Source organism: Actinia tenebrosa, unplaced genomic scaffold (genome assembly GCF_029948245.1).
Source record: "Actinia tenebrosa isolate PJP-AT-01 unplaced genomic scaffold, QUT_ActTen_1.0 PGA_scaffold1__47_contigs__length_23844297, whole genome shotgun sequence".
NCBI classification, from domain to species: domain Eukaryota; kingdom Metazoa; phylum Cnidaria; class Anthozoa; order Actiniaria; family Actiniidae; genus Actinia; species Actinia tenebrosa.
Window position 1 is genome coordinate 22,278,127 of NW_028292578.1, and position 16,269 is coordinate 22,294,395.

Sequence of the window (16,269 nt, forward strand, 5' to 3'; positions counted from 1 at the left end):
TTTTAAAGAAAAGTGCGCATCCAGCGAAATTCTATCCAAGATCAGGATGAATTTAGCTCTAAATCTTTTAAAAATCATATCGAGAAAAAAGATCAAACATTTGCATTTTACGATAAGCGCGTCATTTACTTCTAACCTCAAAGAACAACAGGTACATCAAACTTTTACTACGAAGAATCTATTTCATAAGACCAAGATACTAGTGCTAGAAACCAATTGATGTTAACTACTACCTCTGTATATTGGATAAATATGCCATTAAATAACAAATCTTAAGAACCATGGGTCTCAACATGGATTAATGTATTATCTTAAGAACAGAGCAGGATTATCAGTAATCATTGGCAAACAGCCGGGCTTACGCTAAACCAATTAAGCTGTCCTATTCCTCCCACAGGGCTGATTCAAAAACGTTTCTTCTCTTTTCCATACTTTGAACTCTCATTAAATCACAAAATGTCACTAACCATATATTTATTTTTAGAGTGGGGGAGGGAGGGTTGGGAGCTTTTTTCTCTGTGACCCCTTTTCCAATCTACAGAGAGAAGGGAGGGGAGGTTTGGGATATTTTGTTTGCCCCTTTACAGTTCTATCAGATAGTTTTGTTTCCTTCTCAAAGAGGTAGGGTTTAGTATATCTAATCTTAAGTTGCTGAGTGTGTAAATGTTACTACCTCATTTAAGCTATCATCACCTGTCATCCTCAAGAAACAGCCCTCACATACTTCTTTTTGAGCTCTTGACTGTGCAGTTGCTACCTTCTGCAAGCTTCTTCCTGGCGTAATGGTGTGTAATTCAAAGCTACATAGAATAAACAGTGTAATAATTGGTACAATGATTCAAAAACCACTGCACCAAAAGTTACACTCATGATTTTGACTCTTTCCTCCTTTACTTCCTTAGTTGCCATATAACTCTTTCTCTAACCTACATCATCTTTTTCCTTGCCAGTGACACACAAGGCCTGACTTGTATTTTAGAGATGATATCAAAATCATAAGACAGTCAAAGGTAAAATACACAAAGAAAACATTGTTCTTCTTGCAGCTGATCCAATAAAAGGGTTTTCTCCTCTTGAAAACACTGTTCTTTCACTTCAGTCCACAAAACGATGAAATTTTCAATCCCTTCTTGCTTGACATTTATTCAGCCATTCAAATGTCCTTGTACAACAAGGTGTATTTAGGTACATTTTTTGGGTCAATGGGAGAGGTAACGATAAGCTTGCCTCTCAGTGCTCCTCGTAAAACAACCTCAACAAGATCAATGAAGTCTTGCTTTGTTTTGAAACTTCCAATGAACTTAGTGTGATCTGGAGTCCTGTAATAATGATAATAATAGTATAATGTTAAAGCATAAGAGTGTACCACATTGAAAAGAATATAAATTATCATATTTGGGTCTAATTAAGAGTTTATGAATGCGGTGAGGCCGGATGCTATATGTGTCGAAGCCACATTGTAAATGCATGAGCACTAGTGCTTTAGCACTGTGATTGGTTAAAAATATTTTATCCTTTCCATACATTGACAGTGCTGTGAGGCATGCCATTTCACCGTGATACAAAATCTAATATGTGAAAGAAAAGTGAAAGAAAATTAATGGAGAAAATTTAAAAGGTCAAATGTAACAAGATATCTCCAAAAATGAGATAAAACTTGAAAAAGATAGATCATAATCGATGCTGGATATAGATGTCCAAAATTTCCATGATCTTTGTCCGTTATATTTTTCGCGAGTTACAGAGGAATTCAAGACAACATCTTTACAGCGCCTTTCATAATTACGCGATCCAGCCCTCGACAAATTTGGCAGCAGCCCGTGAACGAAGCGTGGACAGTTACCAAGATGGAGATGCTAAATTCACCGAAGCCTATGAATTTAAAGTGGACGATAATGACATCTGAGATGTCGAAACGTCGTATAATTTTATCACTAATTTTTGCTGTTCAAAGTAGCCGATAATTTAAAAAAAACTCAAACGGTTTGAACTTTATGGACAGCCTCGTGCAGGTGCTCACTTAATACTCGTATTCAGTCGTTATTCAGACTGGTACCGAGTCGTCATACGTTTTTCCACAGACTCTTCTTACACAGTCGCTTCTCTTACTCACGCTGTGGTTGACGGGAAGGTAGTTAAGGATAAAAGCCTTGGAACCCATTAATCGCTTTTCCATATTCTATTGCGAACTACAGAAGAAAAAAACGTGTGACGACTGGGTACGAGTCTGTACTAGGGATTTCCTGATTATAGACTATCTAGCACTGACCTTGCGCACACGCACACGCGGCATTCGTTTTGTATGTCAAAAGAATGAAAGAAAGAAGCAGGTTGAAGTAAAAAAATAAAAAAACCGTCTAAACTAGACTTTCGATAAGTCGAATGTTCATTTGAAGTAAGCGAGGTAAGATCATTCAATCGTATCGTGAACAAGTCGAGACTTCCTCTACCGACTTTTACTGATTACTTCATGGTTTCTGATATTCACTTTTAAAGACTCGTAGGTAAAAGATTCATGGCAAAAGGCACTCTTCAGCTTAAAAGCTAGCTCGACTTCGCTATTTATAGGACGAGTTTATTCTCCATAAGGGAAATATACACTCAAAGCGATCCTAGCTGTCTTTCGTTGGTCTTGGCGTAAGCCCATTGACTCTTGCTCAAACAATGAATTTATTTCGCGGTGTTTGTTTCAAAACTCAACAAAATAAAGTAGAACTAAACAACTGAAGTAAAAATTGAAAGCAAAATATGAAGACGATTGTCAGGAAAAAAGGCAGTGGATGTTGTCGAGGGTATCGAGGTTGGACTCTATAGCTGGTGATTTTCTTGTGCAGGAAAGTCTAACGAACATCGTATAGAGGTTTTAAAAGTGGCTGCATGCTGAAGAAGTATTTGAAAACATATTTGAAGCTTTTTGAATGATGTTAAGAAAATCTAGTGGTGATTAACGACGTTTACTGACTGTTCATCTCCGTTTTGTTACACGTTATTATTGAATAACTGAAAGTTTTAGCTATCAGATAGCCAGATATATGTCTTACTCCTTCAGCTAACTTACTTGCCCAATATAGTAAGTTATATATAAATAAGAAATAATATGAACTAATTCACAAATTGTTAGGCATTATATACGATACAGCCATGGTAATAAATGGACTTCTTCAGTTCTACATTCCAGGTTTTAGCTTAACTTAGATGGTCAAGCGTTTCAAGCAATCAGAGCGCGAGTAGTTTCTCAAATATTTTATAACTTGCATTATATTACGTTATAATCGTGTGAGTTAAAGAAAAGAAGTAGTTAGTAATTTTTTCCTGCTGTCGTAACGGATGGTGATCAGCAATAATCACCCGTTATGCAACTGGTATTCTAAAATCATCTTGACAAATCAGGCTACTGTTTTAGGACAATACTTTCTCTCATCATTAATCAGTCTACACTGACCAACTCCCCAAGCAGGCACAGAACAGCACTGAAGACTGTACGTTAGAATGGCTCTCTCAAGGCGCGGTAAACTTCTCGTCTTCTTTCTCCTCATGATTTTGGTCGCGCTCCTTGCGCCTGTTTATGGCGAACAAGAACAAGAAGCAAAGAATTCCCCTTCAAAGAAAGGCGGTGATGGAATGGTCAACAAGCGCGAACGTCTTTCATTTCAAAGCAGAAATCAAACTATTGAAAGTAACCCCCAACGTCGAGGAAGTTGTAATAAGTTGAAAATGACACCCGGGAAAGCTCTTCGACGACTTCAAAGGTTGTATTTCTTCGTGAATGCATTTCGTCTCGAACGTGAATATAACAAAACTACTGTTAAAGAAGTCGTTGGAAGATATTGCCCATACAAGCGAGTAAGAGTGGACATTGGAATAACCCAGATTCCAATGATCGACGTCACAGCTATTTGCCCAAACTGCAGCAAATTTTGTAAACCGGTGCCTTACCTTATAAGGGTTCTGAGGAACATGGGTTGTGATGGAAAAACTGGCCTTGAAAAATGGATACAGGTGGAAAAGAAGATAACCGTGGCCTATGTCTTCGACCCGGTTAACTAACAGTCTCTAGCATTTCTTTTATAGAATATACAGTCAATCCCAAGAAGGTTGAATGAAACAAAATATACAAATATATACCCCTTGCATTGATTTCCTAGAGGAATTGCTCTGGGAGATAAAACAATAGGCGGTCTCTTCTTATGCCAAAAAAAAGTCATGATTTTGCCCCCCAGACTTAGTGCAGGGGGCCGATACAGTATAACTGTCACGTGACCAACTGGTTGTTTTATTTTATTTTTTGTACTACAAAACACTTTATTTATTCTAACCATTGTTAATAGTCATGTGACAGTTATATTTTTATATTTGCATATTTGTACATTTCGTTTTGGTCAACCTTTTTGGGATTGACTGTATATTTAAGGAATATAAAATGTGTGTGCAAGTCTTTGTATTGTAACATAAACACGCTAAGAGCTGTAGAGATAAGCAAGCTTAGGAATATGAGGTGTAGCCCAGTGTTTCTCTTGCTTTTCAAATGCTCTACAGCTCCCAGAGTTTTATATCTCATTACATCATTTTTGCTCTGCTCGTAAAATGTTCATAAAGTCTTTGAAATTATCAACTTTAGATCTCAATATCTTAGAAACTATGGAAAATTAATTATCAAGCTTAAAGTGCTAGTTTTTCGAAAATATTAATGACGCAAAAAAAATCCCTGATTTTGTATATGCTTGAATAGGTCTCGCGCCACCGTACATAAAAGAATTGATTTCAATCAAGAGTCAAGGCAACTACAATCTGCGTTCATCTACAGGAATATTGCTAGCTTATCCTAGTTTTCGCACACGGGCCACCTTAGGGGATAGAGCGTTTGTTGCAGCTGCGCCTGCACTTTGGAATGACCTTCCATTTGAATTGCGCGCAATAACTGATATTAACACATTTGAGCGTCATTTGAAAACTTTGCTTTTTAGCCTGGCATACAATTAGGTGATTTGAAATATATTATGTAATCCAGAGAGCATCCACAAAGTTGGGACATGATATTATTTTATGTATATAGTTATATTTTTATGATTTTTATTGGTATTTCGTTTAGATTAGTTCCTAATATTATTATATATGTATGTATATATATGAGTGTGTGTGTATATGTGTATATATATATATATATTTATTACAAAGTATGTAATGTGGTCTATACTGTAAGCACGAAACTCGGAGTTACAGTGAACATGTCTCGTCTTTAATCCAATCTTTACTATATATATATTTTATTATATATAATTTCGATAGTGATTACAATATTTATTTATATTATAATTTTAGTGAATTAGATTAGATTTATTTTATATCATATATATTGTAATGCGCTGCTGATAATCTTATTGAAGCAGCGCAATATAAGTCAATAAATTATTATTATTATTATTATTAGGTTATAATGTTCACCAATAAACAATAATTGGTTCCAAAAAGAAACTTTCCCTGTCTGAATTCTACTTCCGAAAATTGTTAAAAGCTTGTCTGCCATTTCTATGAGCAGCGATTTTTAATTTGTGTGACATCATATGCGCAACTGGCATCTTTTTTATCCACACTGACTCTACAGCATTCTCTGTAAGAAGGCATGATTTGGTTTAAGGCTTGTTTTTAAATCAAAATTTGGTTGCAATTATTACACAATGTGAAAAGCTGGGAATTTTGAAGGGTTGAGCGTATGATGTCACTTCCTTCGAATCACTAAAAGTTGCCAGGAACGCAATCGCTTAATGGCGGACTCAAACGGCCAAACTTTACCGGCTAAATGCAACATCTTCCCAGTCTCGTATCGAAAAAGAATTTGGACAGTAAGCTATATTACATATCTAGTTTTACATGGTACAATTTCCAGGGATGGTGTCATTTTCGTAAGACTAGCACTTTAAATATTTATTAATGGGTGTTAAAATTTGGGAATAAATAATTCACTCTCATGTGGGTACTAATTATTAAAGGTAATTCTTATGCAAATGTCAATAAATTCTTGAATAACATTGTTTGACCTTGACCTGTATGAAAGTCAAGTTCACAGGCCTTTTGTCCACCTCCCATCCCCTACCCTCCCCTGACATTTTCTAGGAAAGGAGGGTAGGATGGGATGAAGTAAAAAAGCTTTGATTTATACTAACCCATAGTCTACTTTCATGTGTTGTCCATTGAAGAATAATATTGTAGCAGGTATAAGAGTGATATCGAAGTATTTCGTGTAGACGGGGACATCATCAACATCTACGATAAAAATATCTGCCATTCGTGCCAGCTCTTGGGAGGTCTTTGAAAGCTTTCGATATAAGATAAACATAAAGTGTTTGCAACAATTATTGATGGGTCAAGTAACTATATAAATAGGGAATTAAAAGCACAATTATTATTATCTTACGATGTCATCAAGCTGCATACACACGGCATCCTTTTCTTTACCAAATCTCAACACCAGAACTTTATCTTCTGTATTTTTGATAGCATTATCGACATCTTTCTTGGTTTTTAGCCTCTGAAGCAGGTAGCTCATTGTTAATAAACTTAAAATGACTTTCTAAATTCAAACCTTCAGCAAACTTCTGCCTCGTTCTTCCGCCATTTTGTTTTGAAACAGTAGCCTAGCCTTATTCCATGTCGAGAGAACCTAGACCCTAGTACCTCTTTTTTTTTATTTTCTCTTTTCCCATCCATTCAATCCCATTCTGTAGCATTGAAAAAGATATTTAGGAGTTCAAATACTAGGAAAACTACAGCTATTGGTAATAAAATAATTATTTGTAAGAATTTTAGCTACACATAGAAAAGATTCGGGATTTGATGAGGTAAAGCAAAATTCTTAGTTCAATTTTTAGAAAATAACTTCTTCATATCTTACATTTTTGGTTTTATTTTATTGTATTTAGAAATCCAGAAGAAGTTCCACAGATTCCAGTCGCTATTTAATGATTTATTATTTGATTTTGATAGAGAGTTAGAGGACCAATCATAGTTGGCGTTCTTAGGATGTTGTGAATGGTTGCACGAGGCCATCACGCATGCTTGCGCAGGAGAGAGAAGTACAGCTATGATCGAAACTTTACCGTTTTTGTTGTCAAATTTAGGTTTTTTCTGTCATTTTTTCTTCCTTGATCCTAAGTTTGATAGAAGTTTTAGACAGTGTTATGTTTTTTGATGTGGTAATGATTGGTTTGAGTTGGTTGTATCGTGCAGAATGGACGAAAGGACAACTGAAAACAGCACCAATCTACAACGACATGGTGGGTAGCGAAAGGAATGTTCTTCTATTGTCAATGAATATTTCAACATTTATCTAAACAATATTGCTATTTTTAACCAAAACGACAAGCTCGAAAGTTAGAACATGTACGTTTTAGGTCCTAATTGGTCCTAAATCAAATACAATTTGAAGTTTGCCCGCGATAGTTGATTGTAAACAAACTTCATAGTGCAATTAATGCTAGTGCTGGCAATGGTCAGAACGGATGTAATATTCATCGTCTTCCTTCCCGTCTAAGATCTCTCTTCCCTTCATTATCTGTATCATTTACTTATCTGGTTATGTAAACTTGTTTTTGATATCGATATAGTAGATCTTGCATGCGTGTGCTAGAACAGTCTTCTGTTTATATGTATCAAATCCTATAACCCCCCTACTCCTACGTGTGCGATACCCTAAAATAACACCTTCCAATTATATTCTTATTTTCTTAATCTGGGATATGTTATTTTATAATTTAGCGTTAAATAATCAAGCATCTGAATTGCAGATTTATTCCAGACACATCTCCATTTTCGGTTGTAATATAATATTATTAATTTCATTTTTATTGACATAATTTTTTAGTATTATATTATTATCATCATATATTTTATTGGTTGGCATTTGTTTTTGAGTTTTCATAGACCATGTTGCAACAAAATATATATTTTGAAATTTATATCTTACGAGATCTCAGCTGGTCCATATTCAGTAATCAATGAGATTACTGCATTTTCAATTGCCCTATTTCACTATGAAAACAATCTATTGTTTTCACGCAAAGGATCATGGTCGTCAGAGGGGGTCAAATCAACGCAAATTCACCGAAAACTGCTCTAAAACCCGTATCAATCCACAAAAAGAAGAATAGCCAGCAAACACTCGGAATATTTCTTAGTAAATATTAACACGTATTATATCTGAAAACCAGGCCATTTTAGATTCAACTGTTTCGCTAGGAGCAAATTTTGTTGAATTTTCTATGGGATTTGCCGATTCTATCCCCCACATAAACAAGCAGTGATGTCATAGTGAAACAGGGCAATTGGACCATCTTGACACATAATATTATAATCCTAATGTTATGATGTCAAACATCGGTTTTTAATTATTTTTGTTATAATAATTTTAAGGATGTCAATAATTCCGTTCTAAATATGGGAAATTAAAGAGAGATAAAAATAATTGTCTTTATTTAGAAAGGATGACATGTGGCAGTTGTCAACTTAGCAGTGATAAACTTGTGGCCCTCTATGTAAAAAAAACTGTCATCCGAGCCATAGCAAAGGTCCATTTGCTGATATATTTAGAGCAAAGGCAGCACCTTCTACTAAGATATTTTAAGCCCCTGATTGTTGGCCAGCCAAGGCTTAAACCTAGACCTCCCACGCAACAGTCTGGTGCCCAACAAACTGAGTCTACTGGGAGGTGGTATTATAGTTTGTTTGTGAAGTAATGGGAAATGTATTTTATTTTTACAGAACCAGGAGGAACAGAAACCAATTCTTCAGAGCCAAAGGCTTATCAACATCCAATTGCTATAGTGTCCTCAGTTAGGGAATCTTTTCTTCTTCGACCAACAATGATACCTCTTCGTTCGGCACCAAGTATGGCTGCATCTCCATGCTTGACAGGAGCAAGCTTGTTTTATTCAACTCAGTATATCCCAACTCAACAGTTTGCAATGAACCAGCCACAAGCACCATTTCCAGTGTCAGTTATGCCTCCTTTGCTTCACGTACAAACCAACAATCTCTCTACGGCAAGACCAAATAATATACACATGCCAGAAAGAGAGGTTCATAAAAAACGCAAATCCATGCAGGAGTCTGAACCAATGGATACAGGCTCAGTTGTTAATAGTGCTAGTGATCAACGGAGCTCTGTTGGGAGCCTTGAAGATCAAAACTTGAAAATGGAGGAGACTTCTCCCCTTCCGTTATCACTGACGACTGATGAGAGTCCTCCTAGTACACCCTATTCATCTGCATCTTCACCTACAGCAATTGGTGCCATGTCTCCAACATCTCCTCCGCTGTTGCACTCTCCAACCACAAATGAAATGTGTGCAATATGTGGAGATAGAGCTACTGGTCATCACTATGGGGTGCCAAGCTGTGAAGGCTGTAAAGGATTTTTTAAACGAAGTGTACAAAATAAAAAGGCTTATACTTGTCGTAATTTGACAAAGGATTGCCCTATGGACAAACGGCACCGTAATAGGTGTCAATACTGCAGATTTCAAAAATGTTTAAAAGTTGGGATGATTAAAGAAGGTATGATAAAACTGTTTATTTGTCTACAAATGTGGAATTTATCAGAAATTTATTAGGAGTGCGTGCAGGGGGCCACGACCAGCTTTATCTTGGTTAGCCATACTGGTTCCTCTAGTGTCAAAGTTTTCAGCCCCCTTCCTTCAATTCCTGAATTTGCCCCTGTTAATTGAGGATTTTAATGATCTCTTTATTTTCAGTCCTCTTATTTATTAAACAAAACTAATGTTGTAATTTACCCTCTCTTGGCTTACCCGCATTAGACTAGTACAAAAACCTTCAGATTTTATCAAACCCTAAAACAACCTTTGGGGCTTATCAAGGTCTCACAGGTCGAATTGGAATTTAGCTGGTTAGGTTTTTTGGAGGGTGATCATTGGAGAACCCAGATAAAAACACTAGAATCAAGGGAGAGGCCTAACAAACTTTGCTCATATGATGCTTATAGCTACCCTTTTCGAGTTCCAAATTACTGCCGTGTTCCTTGATTACAGACTCATTTACTCAGGGTTAACCTTGTACATCAGTGTCTAAATATTCACTAATGTCAACAGTAAAGTAAAGAATGCACACCTTTAACAATAAAAACACTTTGAAATTTCATAAAGCTTAACTGGAACACATGAATATTCTGCTCAAAGTTGAGGCTAAGCCTGAGCAACAGAGAACTCGAAACTGGAGTGTTTCAGGAATCGAACCTGAGACCCAAAGGTGAGAAGAGAATGCACTACTAAAAACACCTAAAATTTCCAGTACAGTAATGAGCACGTAAAAAGAAAAAAGTTTGGTCTAGAATACTTATGTGATATATATATTTATGTTTTTGAAAAGCTGTAAGAGAAGATAGGGCACCAGGAGGAAGACACAAGAACTCACTAACACAACCAAAAACTAAAGACGACCAACAACCACCATGCAAGCAGCCAAGGAAAAGCTTATCAATGATGTCGCCTTGTAAAAACCCTGAGCCACCTGCACCTTTACCAGATCTTATTGACAAAATTATCACTTTTGATTCCGTTAACACTGGAAATATGGAAGACTGTTTGGGCTGCAAGGAAACTGAACTGAAGGAAAAGACTTTGGCACATGTCACACAACTGGCTGAACAACAGTTGGTTAGGAGTTTGTCTTGGTTTGAAAATCTGCCACTTTTGAAGGATATAAGTAAATCAGACAAGGATACTTTAATCAAAAATTGTTGGGTAGAGCTTATGCTTGCTAATTTGATTAAACAGTCACAGAATTTAGAGGATAAAGCTATGCTCTGTAAAAAACAAATATTGGATTATGAGACTGCTGAGACAACAGGTATTGGAGATATCATGCAAAGAGTTGTACAAATGGCAAGTAAATTTAGGGAATTTCAACTGGATCAGGTGGAGTTTGTTTGCATGAAGATTATTGTCCTGTTAAATCCGGGTAAGTGAGATATTTCCGCTAAGTGGTTTTTTGTTGATGCTTCATGAAGTTTAGAATTACAGATTTTTGTGGAGGGAGTAGGAGGTAAAGCGAAAACCCTTGACTCGGTTTTCGTATGAGAGTATAGTTTCTTGTTCATTCTCTCCAGGTTTTACTGGTTTTCCTTCCGCTGTAAAAATCAACAGCTAAATTCTAATTGCCCTATTTCACTATGACGTCACATCAAAACAATCTATTGTTTAAACGCAAAGAATCATGGTCGTTGGAGAGGGTCAAATCAACGCAAATTCACCAAAAATTGTTCTAAAACCCGTGTCAATCCGCGAAGAGAAGTAGAATAGCCAGCAAACGCTCAGAATATTTTTTAGTACATATTAACATATATTAAATCTGAAAACCAGGCCATTTTAGATGTTTAACTGTTTCGCTAGGAGCAAATTTTGTTAAATTTTCTATTGGATTTGGCAATTCTATCCCCCACATAAACAAGCAGTGACGTCATAGTGAAATAGGGCGATTGGAACTTAGTCTATGAAGAGCCATTGTGTGGAAATGCCATTAATAAATCTGGAATATTTTATGTAATGATTTTATTTTATGGATTTTAGATGTAGTTGGTCTTGAAAATCAGGAGCTAATTGAACAGTTACAGGATAAATTCCACACAGCTCTACAAAACTACATCAAAACTACGTTCCCAAAGGAAACCAATCGATTTGGTAACATATTGCTCAGATTACCAGAATTACGTTCCATTGGAACCAAGAGTATAGAACGTCTGTTTATGCTAAACCTCACAGGACAGATCCACCCTAGTGATTCCCTTTCTGATCTACTTCATTCCGCCAAGCGTTAGTAAACAATACTTACACTGTACACATTCTGTAAGGGAAAATGCTGATAGACTCCTGAAGCACTTAACAGGAAAAATTTCATGGCTGTTTCAAGGGCATGCTTGAAGTCTTTGGTCTCGTACATAATGCTCTGGTACTGAAGATAAGAGGTAGAATAAGGATAGTAATGGTTGTATGTAAGCAGTCTGTTATAGCAGACATATGAGAGCAGGTTTTGTGTGTCTGTGGAAAAATGTAGCCTGTTCTGTTTCTGGATATTGCCTGGATTCTTGTGTTTTGGTTCCTGTTGATCAAAAAATTACTCTCACACCATTTTATAGACCATGCTTCATATCTTAAGCTTCAGACTCAATTGTGAGGCTTTGCTCGTATGGTATTTCATGTTTGATACAAACATATGGATCATGAAATACATTAATTTATTGATGGGAATGAAATAATGTACTTTTTATAATGTTCCTGCCTTTCGGCAATTATTATAAAAGTTTGGTAGAAATGCTAGCGAATTCGCTACTCAACGACGTATTTGAATCTACAGCACTGTTTCTACTTCTGCTTTTGAGGTTTGGTGCAATTTTGAACATTTTATTCTGGATAGCCTAGCTATCGAATATTAATATTTTGAACATGGCCTTTTATAAATGTGATGATGGTTTCGTATAAACAAAGATTGTCGTAAAACACAAGAAAATGTCAGAAAAGCAAAGTGACAAAAATTACTAGTAATGTTGGTAACGTCACCAGGTGCAGTATTTCCATGTCATGAGTGTTCTCTCAGCGACCCAAAATTTGCTATACTAGGCAGTATTATGTAGATAGAATTCAAGGCAGACTTAAACAGAAGGTAAGAGGTATATATCGTAGAACAGCAACCAGACTGTTTTAGAGATTAAGATTGTCTTATGACATATTGTTACTGGTCATTTACGTGTATCTCATGTAGGCCTTTTCTGACACAGTGAACATGGTGCATTCTGGTCTAGATTGAGTGTAAACTGTTTGTAATGGTACCCAAGATAGACATGAATGAACCTTCATTGTTTGATTGAGAAATAGCAAATAAGGACATATTTTTATGTAAAGGAATTGTACTTAAAATATTGAAATGTATATTGTTAGGTAGTAACACTAAGTGTTATATCTTTTACACGTAATAATTATTGTATATTAGATAATAATATTATCGTTCCACACATGGTATAACCAATACATATGTGTCAAATCTAAAATCTACACTTGATGTAGAAGTAATCTTTATCCAGAGCAGAATTATAAGGTATAATAACAGTATAGGTAGACTTATAGAGCACAAACACCAAGTGTGCAAACCAAATAGTACTAGATAGTGCTACATTATGCTAATTCTATTGCGTAGTTCCAGAAATATCCATATTCCCACCACAGAGGAAGTTTTTAAAAGGACCCCCTACCCCCAGGAACTTACAATTTTCTTCCATACAAACGCTGTAATTCATTCATTCTCTTATCCCCCTCTACTCCAGGGTTTCCAATTTCCTCCTTGGGTGGGGTATGGATATTTTCTGGAACTTCACATTGTTTAAATAGTGCTATTTAGTGCTAAATAGTCCAAAGTATTGTATAGTTTTAGTGTTTGTACTCTAATGACAAATATTTGTTTTGGTTTAACCAGAAATCTATTGTTTCTTTAATTTCCTGTGAGATTTCTTCCCATGCTAGGACACACACTACACTGGTCTCATAGGGCTGTAGATCTGTACCACAATGTTGTTTTGAATGAGAACTTTAGGATAGAAAGTTTCAAATTGCATGTAAAACTCCATCCTATATAGATTAATGAAATGCATTGCTTGTTATTTTTCATGGTCAAAATTTCAAAAATGACGCTTTCAATTTGATTATGGTACGTCAAAAATTAAAATAATAATATGGCAGCATAAAATTTAGACTAACAGTAAAAATGCTGGATTTTTGTTTTCTTAAGAAGACGTCCAGCAAGAATTGGAACTTTTTGGTCAAATCTTTTACTTGCCAGTCATTTTTAACCAGAAATGAGGTGACTGCTCTAAGACAAATGATTATTTGGATGGTCATCATGACTGGTGACTGCCGGCTGTTGTTATTAGTCCTGGGAATGCTCAATTGTTAGCAGAAAGGTTAAGATTCTTGTATGCATTAATGATTAGTATGCTAGCTGTTTCCATTAGTGGGTTGATGGGGCCATAGGTATTTGTCATTTTTGCAATGCATTATGGTACCTAGTCCTCAAAGCCGCAGGGCTGTAAGAGAAGTATCCGATAGTTTTTTTGGCAGATACTCATAAATCTTTTTTTTTTAAGTTACCAAATCTCTTTTCTAAGACCAGCTGTGAAGAGAATCAGAAAAGGCATTGTGTAAAGGATAAGGACATAAATGATTCATTGTGCTGTCAAAAAGATGCCAGGGAAGATAAGTAGGCTAGTTCCAGTAAAGATGCTCACCACTGATTGGTCAATTCTTCTAAAACCATGGCTAGAGTCTGATTGGTCAATCTACTTGTCAAAAATTCCTACTAGAAATTGCAAGAATTTTTTTAACTGAACTGGTTTTCAGTCTGGACCTGGACATAATTATTGTAAAAATGTTATGCTTGAGAGCTCTAAAGCTAAAAACCCTAGAAGTTGTGAAGCTAAAAGAAACAAGAAATTAGCAGTATTAAGCATAAAATAAATGTTCTGATAACATACCAGTAAACGGGAGTCAAAGACTTTGCTTCCAAGTGGAAATTAAAAAAAGGGAAACTATGTTGTGGTGCAAAGTTTTTCCATTACAGGTCACTGTATTCATATTCATGTGTCTTCTCATTATGTGCAACAGTTAAAGAAAAAATCAATACTTTTGGGAATTACATGTTGTCTAGTATTGGGAAAACATTTGCACCAGGAGGAATTAGTTCTGTTACAGGAATAGGCTTATACCCCATTCACACCTAAACGTGTTTAGTTAAACTATGTTTTCATTGGGGTGGGGAGAAACTAGAAGCCTACAATATCATGAAACTTTCTAAAATATTATCAGAGCAAGACAAAAGATAGCTTAAATGCCTTATTTTACCAAAGATGGTGCAGTGTTTGTAGATAATTTTTCAAACCTGTTTAGTTAAACCACTTTAAAACATGTTTAAGCCCTGGTGTGAATGGGGTATTAGATAACATTGAAATGATTTTGTGGTTAAACAGTATGTAGAGTATCTAGATATCGAACTGGTCACTTGACATTATCCTACAGGTTTTTTTCCTAGGTCCAAAAGTCTTTTTGCTTCAGTACCTATGGAGTGTGAAGCAAAGAAACAGCTGTGCAAATGAAACCTACAGTATAGAAGAAGCATTTAAAAGTGCAAGAGAACACCCAGGATAATGTTTCTTAGGATAAAGTCAAAGTAAGGTTGAGCATAAAATTAATTACGTAAGGATTTTCATTATATGTATTGCTTTTAACCAAGGTTACTTTTATTTGCAATGCTCCCAACAGACTAGTATAGTCAGTGTAGAATGTTTTCCATCTGAAACCATGTGTCATTCCCCTAAGTATTGTTTCTTTGTTTAGCGGTAACACTTGAATAACTATCAATGTTATGGAGGTTACTCAAACAATCTTATTCCCGGGAATGACACTGCACATGGATCTTTCTCACGCGGCAGCCATGTTGACTAGAACAATAGATTTTTCTCACATAGCCTCACATTCAAGCGTTTCAGGATGAGGTTATGCGGGCAGGGTTCAACTAATCTTTCTTTCTTATAAAAATAGACATAGCACTGTGTGATCAAGGCCCATGGTTAGAAATGAGAAAACATTACACCAAAGCTAAACTATTCTTTCGTTAGAACATTCTCTTTCAGTAAGTGAAGGAATTCCATGTAATAGATAGGTAGTATCAAACTGGGTAAAAATGTTAGAAATCATGCATTCATGTGTAGCTAAAAGGATAGAATGTCAATCTGTCAAACAGATTCTTCTTCCATAATCAAATACCACTTAGGACTCTTCATAAAACTATGAGTATGGATCTTCTTTAATTTTGAGAATAAAAGTTGACACCCATTCTTAATTTGTTACATTTGATGAATATTAACTGAAAATAATCAGGGCAATGATAATGACTTCGGTATTGCTTTTTCAATGTAATCTCTAAATCCATAAGAATAAAATAAATTCATTTCAGACAACAGCCATGATGTCACTTGCAATAACTATTGTATCAGATATACGTTTAATATCAATAATACTGACTATACTCCTTTTTACAGTTTCGTTCAGTGAAACGTCGTCTCATTATCAAAGTAGTGTGGATCCACGAGGCGTAGCGGCCGCGTTAATCCTATTCTCAAGAAGAAAGACCCCAACTTACCGTTTTAATCAAAGATCCTAGAGAAATGCGCACTCAAACAACTATAAAACTTGTATCTTGATGAAAACCAACTACTAC

The 16,269-nt window shown here is 35.8% G+C and overlaps 3 protein-coding genes across 3 annotated transcripts; 2 read left to right on the forward strand and 1 right to left on the reverse strand.

Annotated features, from left to right (window-relative positions):
- Positions 1-99: 99 nt before the first annotated feature.
- LOC116292559 (thioredoxin-like protein 4B) lies at positions 100-6,635 on the reverse strand. Its single transcript, XM_031699907.2, has 3 exons — positions 6,413-6,635; positions 6,162-6,313; positions 100-1,319 (listed from the first exon to the last, which is right to left on the reverse strand). Exons 1-3 carry the CDS (start codon positions 6,542-6,544, stop codon positions 1,154-1,156), a joined length of 450 nt encoding a protein of 149 aa, XP_031555767.1. The 5' UTR covers positions 6,545-6,635; the 3' UTR covers positions 100-1,153.
- On the forward strand, positions 3,052-5,361 carry LOC116292550 (uncharacterized). Its single transcript, XM_031699896.2, has one exon. The coding sequence runs from the start codon at positions 3,490-3,492 to the stop codon at positions 4,045-4,047; it is 558 nt and encodes a 185-aa protein (XP_031555756.2). The 5' UTR covers positions 3,052-3,489; the 3' UTR covers positions 4,048-5,361.
- A 410-nt stretch (positions 6,636-7,045) lies between the features above and the next one.
- On the forward strand, positions 7,046-15,891 carry LOC116292591 (retinoic acid receptor RXR-alpha-B). Its single transcript, XM_031699937.2, has 4 exons — positions 7,046-7,271; positions 8,755-9,549; positions 10,378-10,968; positions 11,577-15,891. Exons 1-4 carry the CDS (start codon positions 7,226-7,228, stop codon positions 11,822-11,824), a joined length of 1,680 nt encoding a protein of 559 aa, XP_031555797.2. The 5' UTR covers positions 7,046-7,225; the 3' UTR covers positions 11,825-15,891.
- Positions 15,892-16,269: the final 378 nt, after the last annotated feature.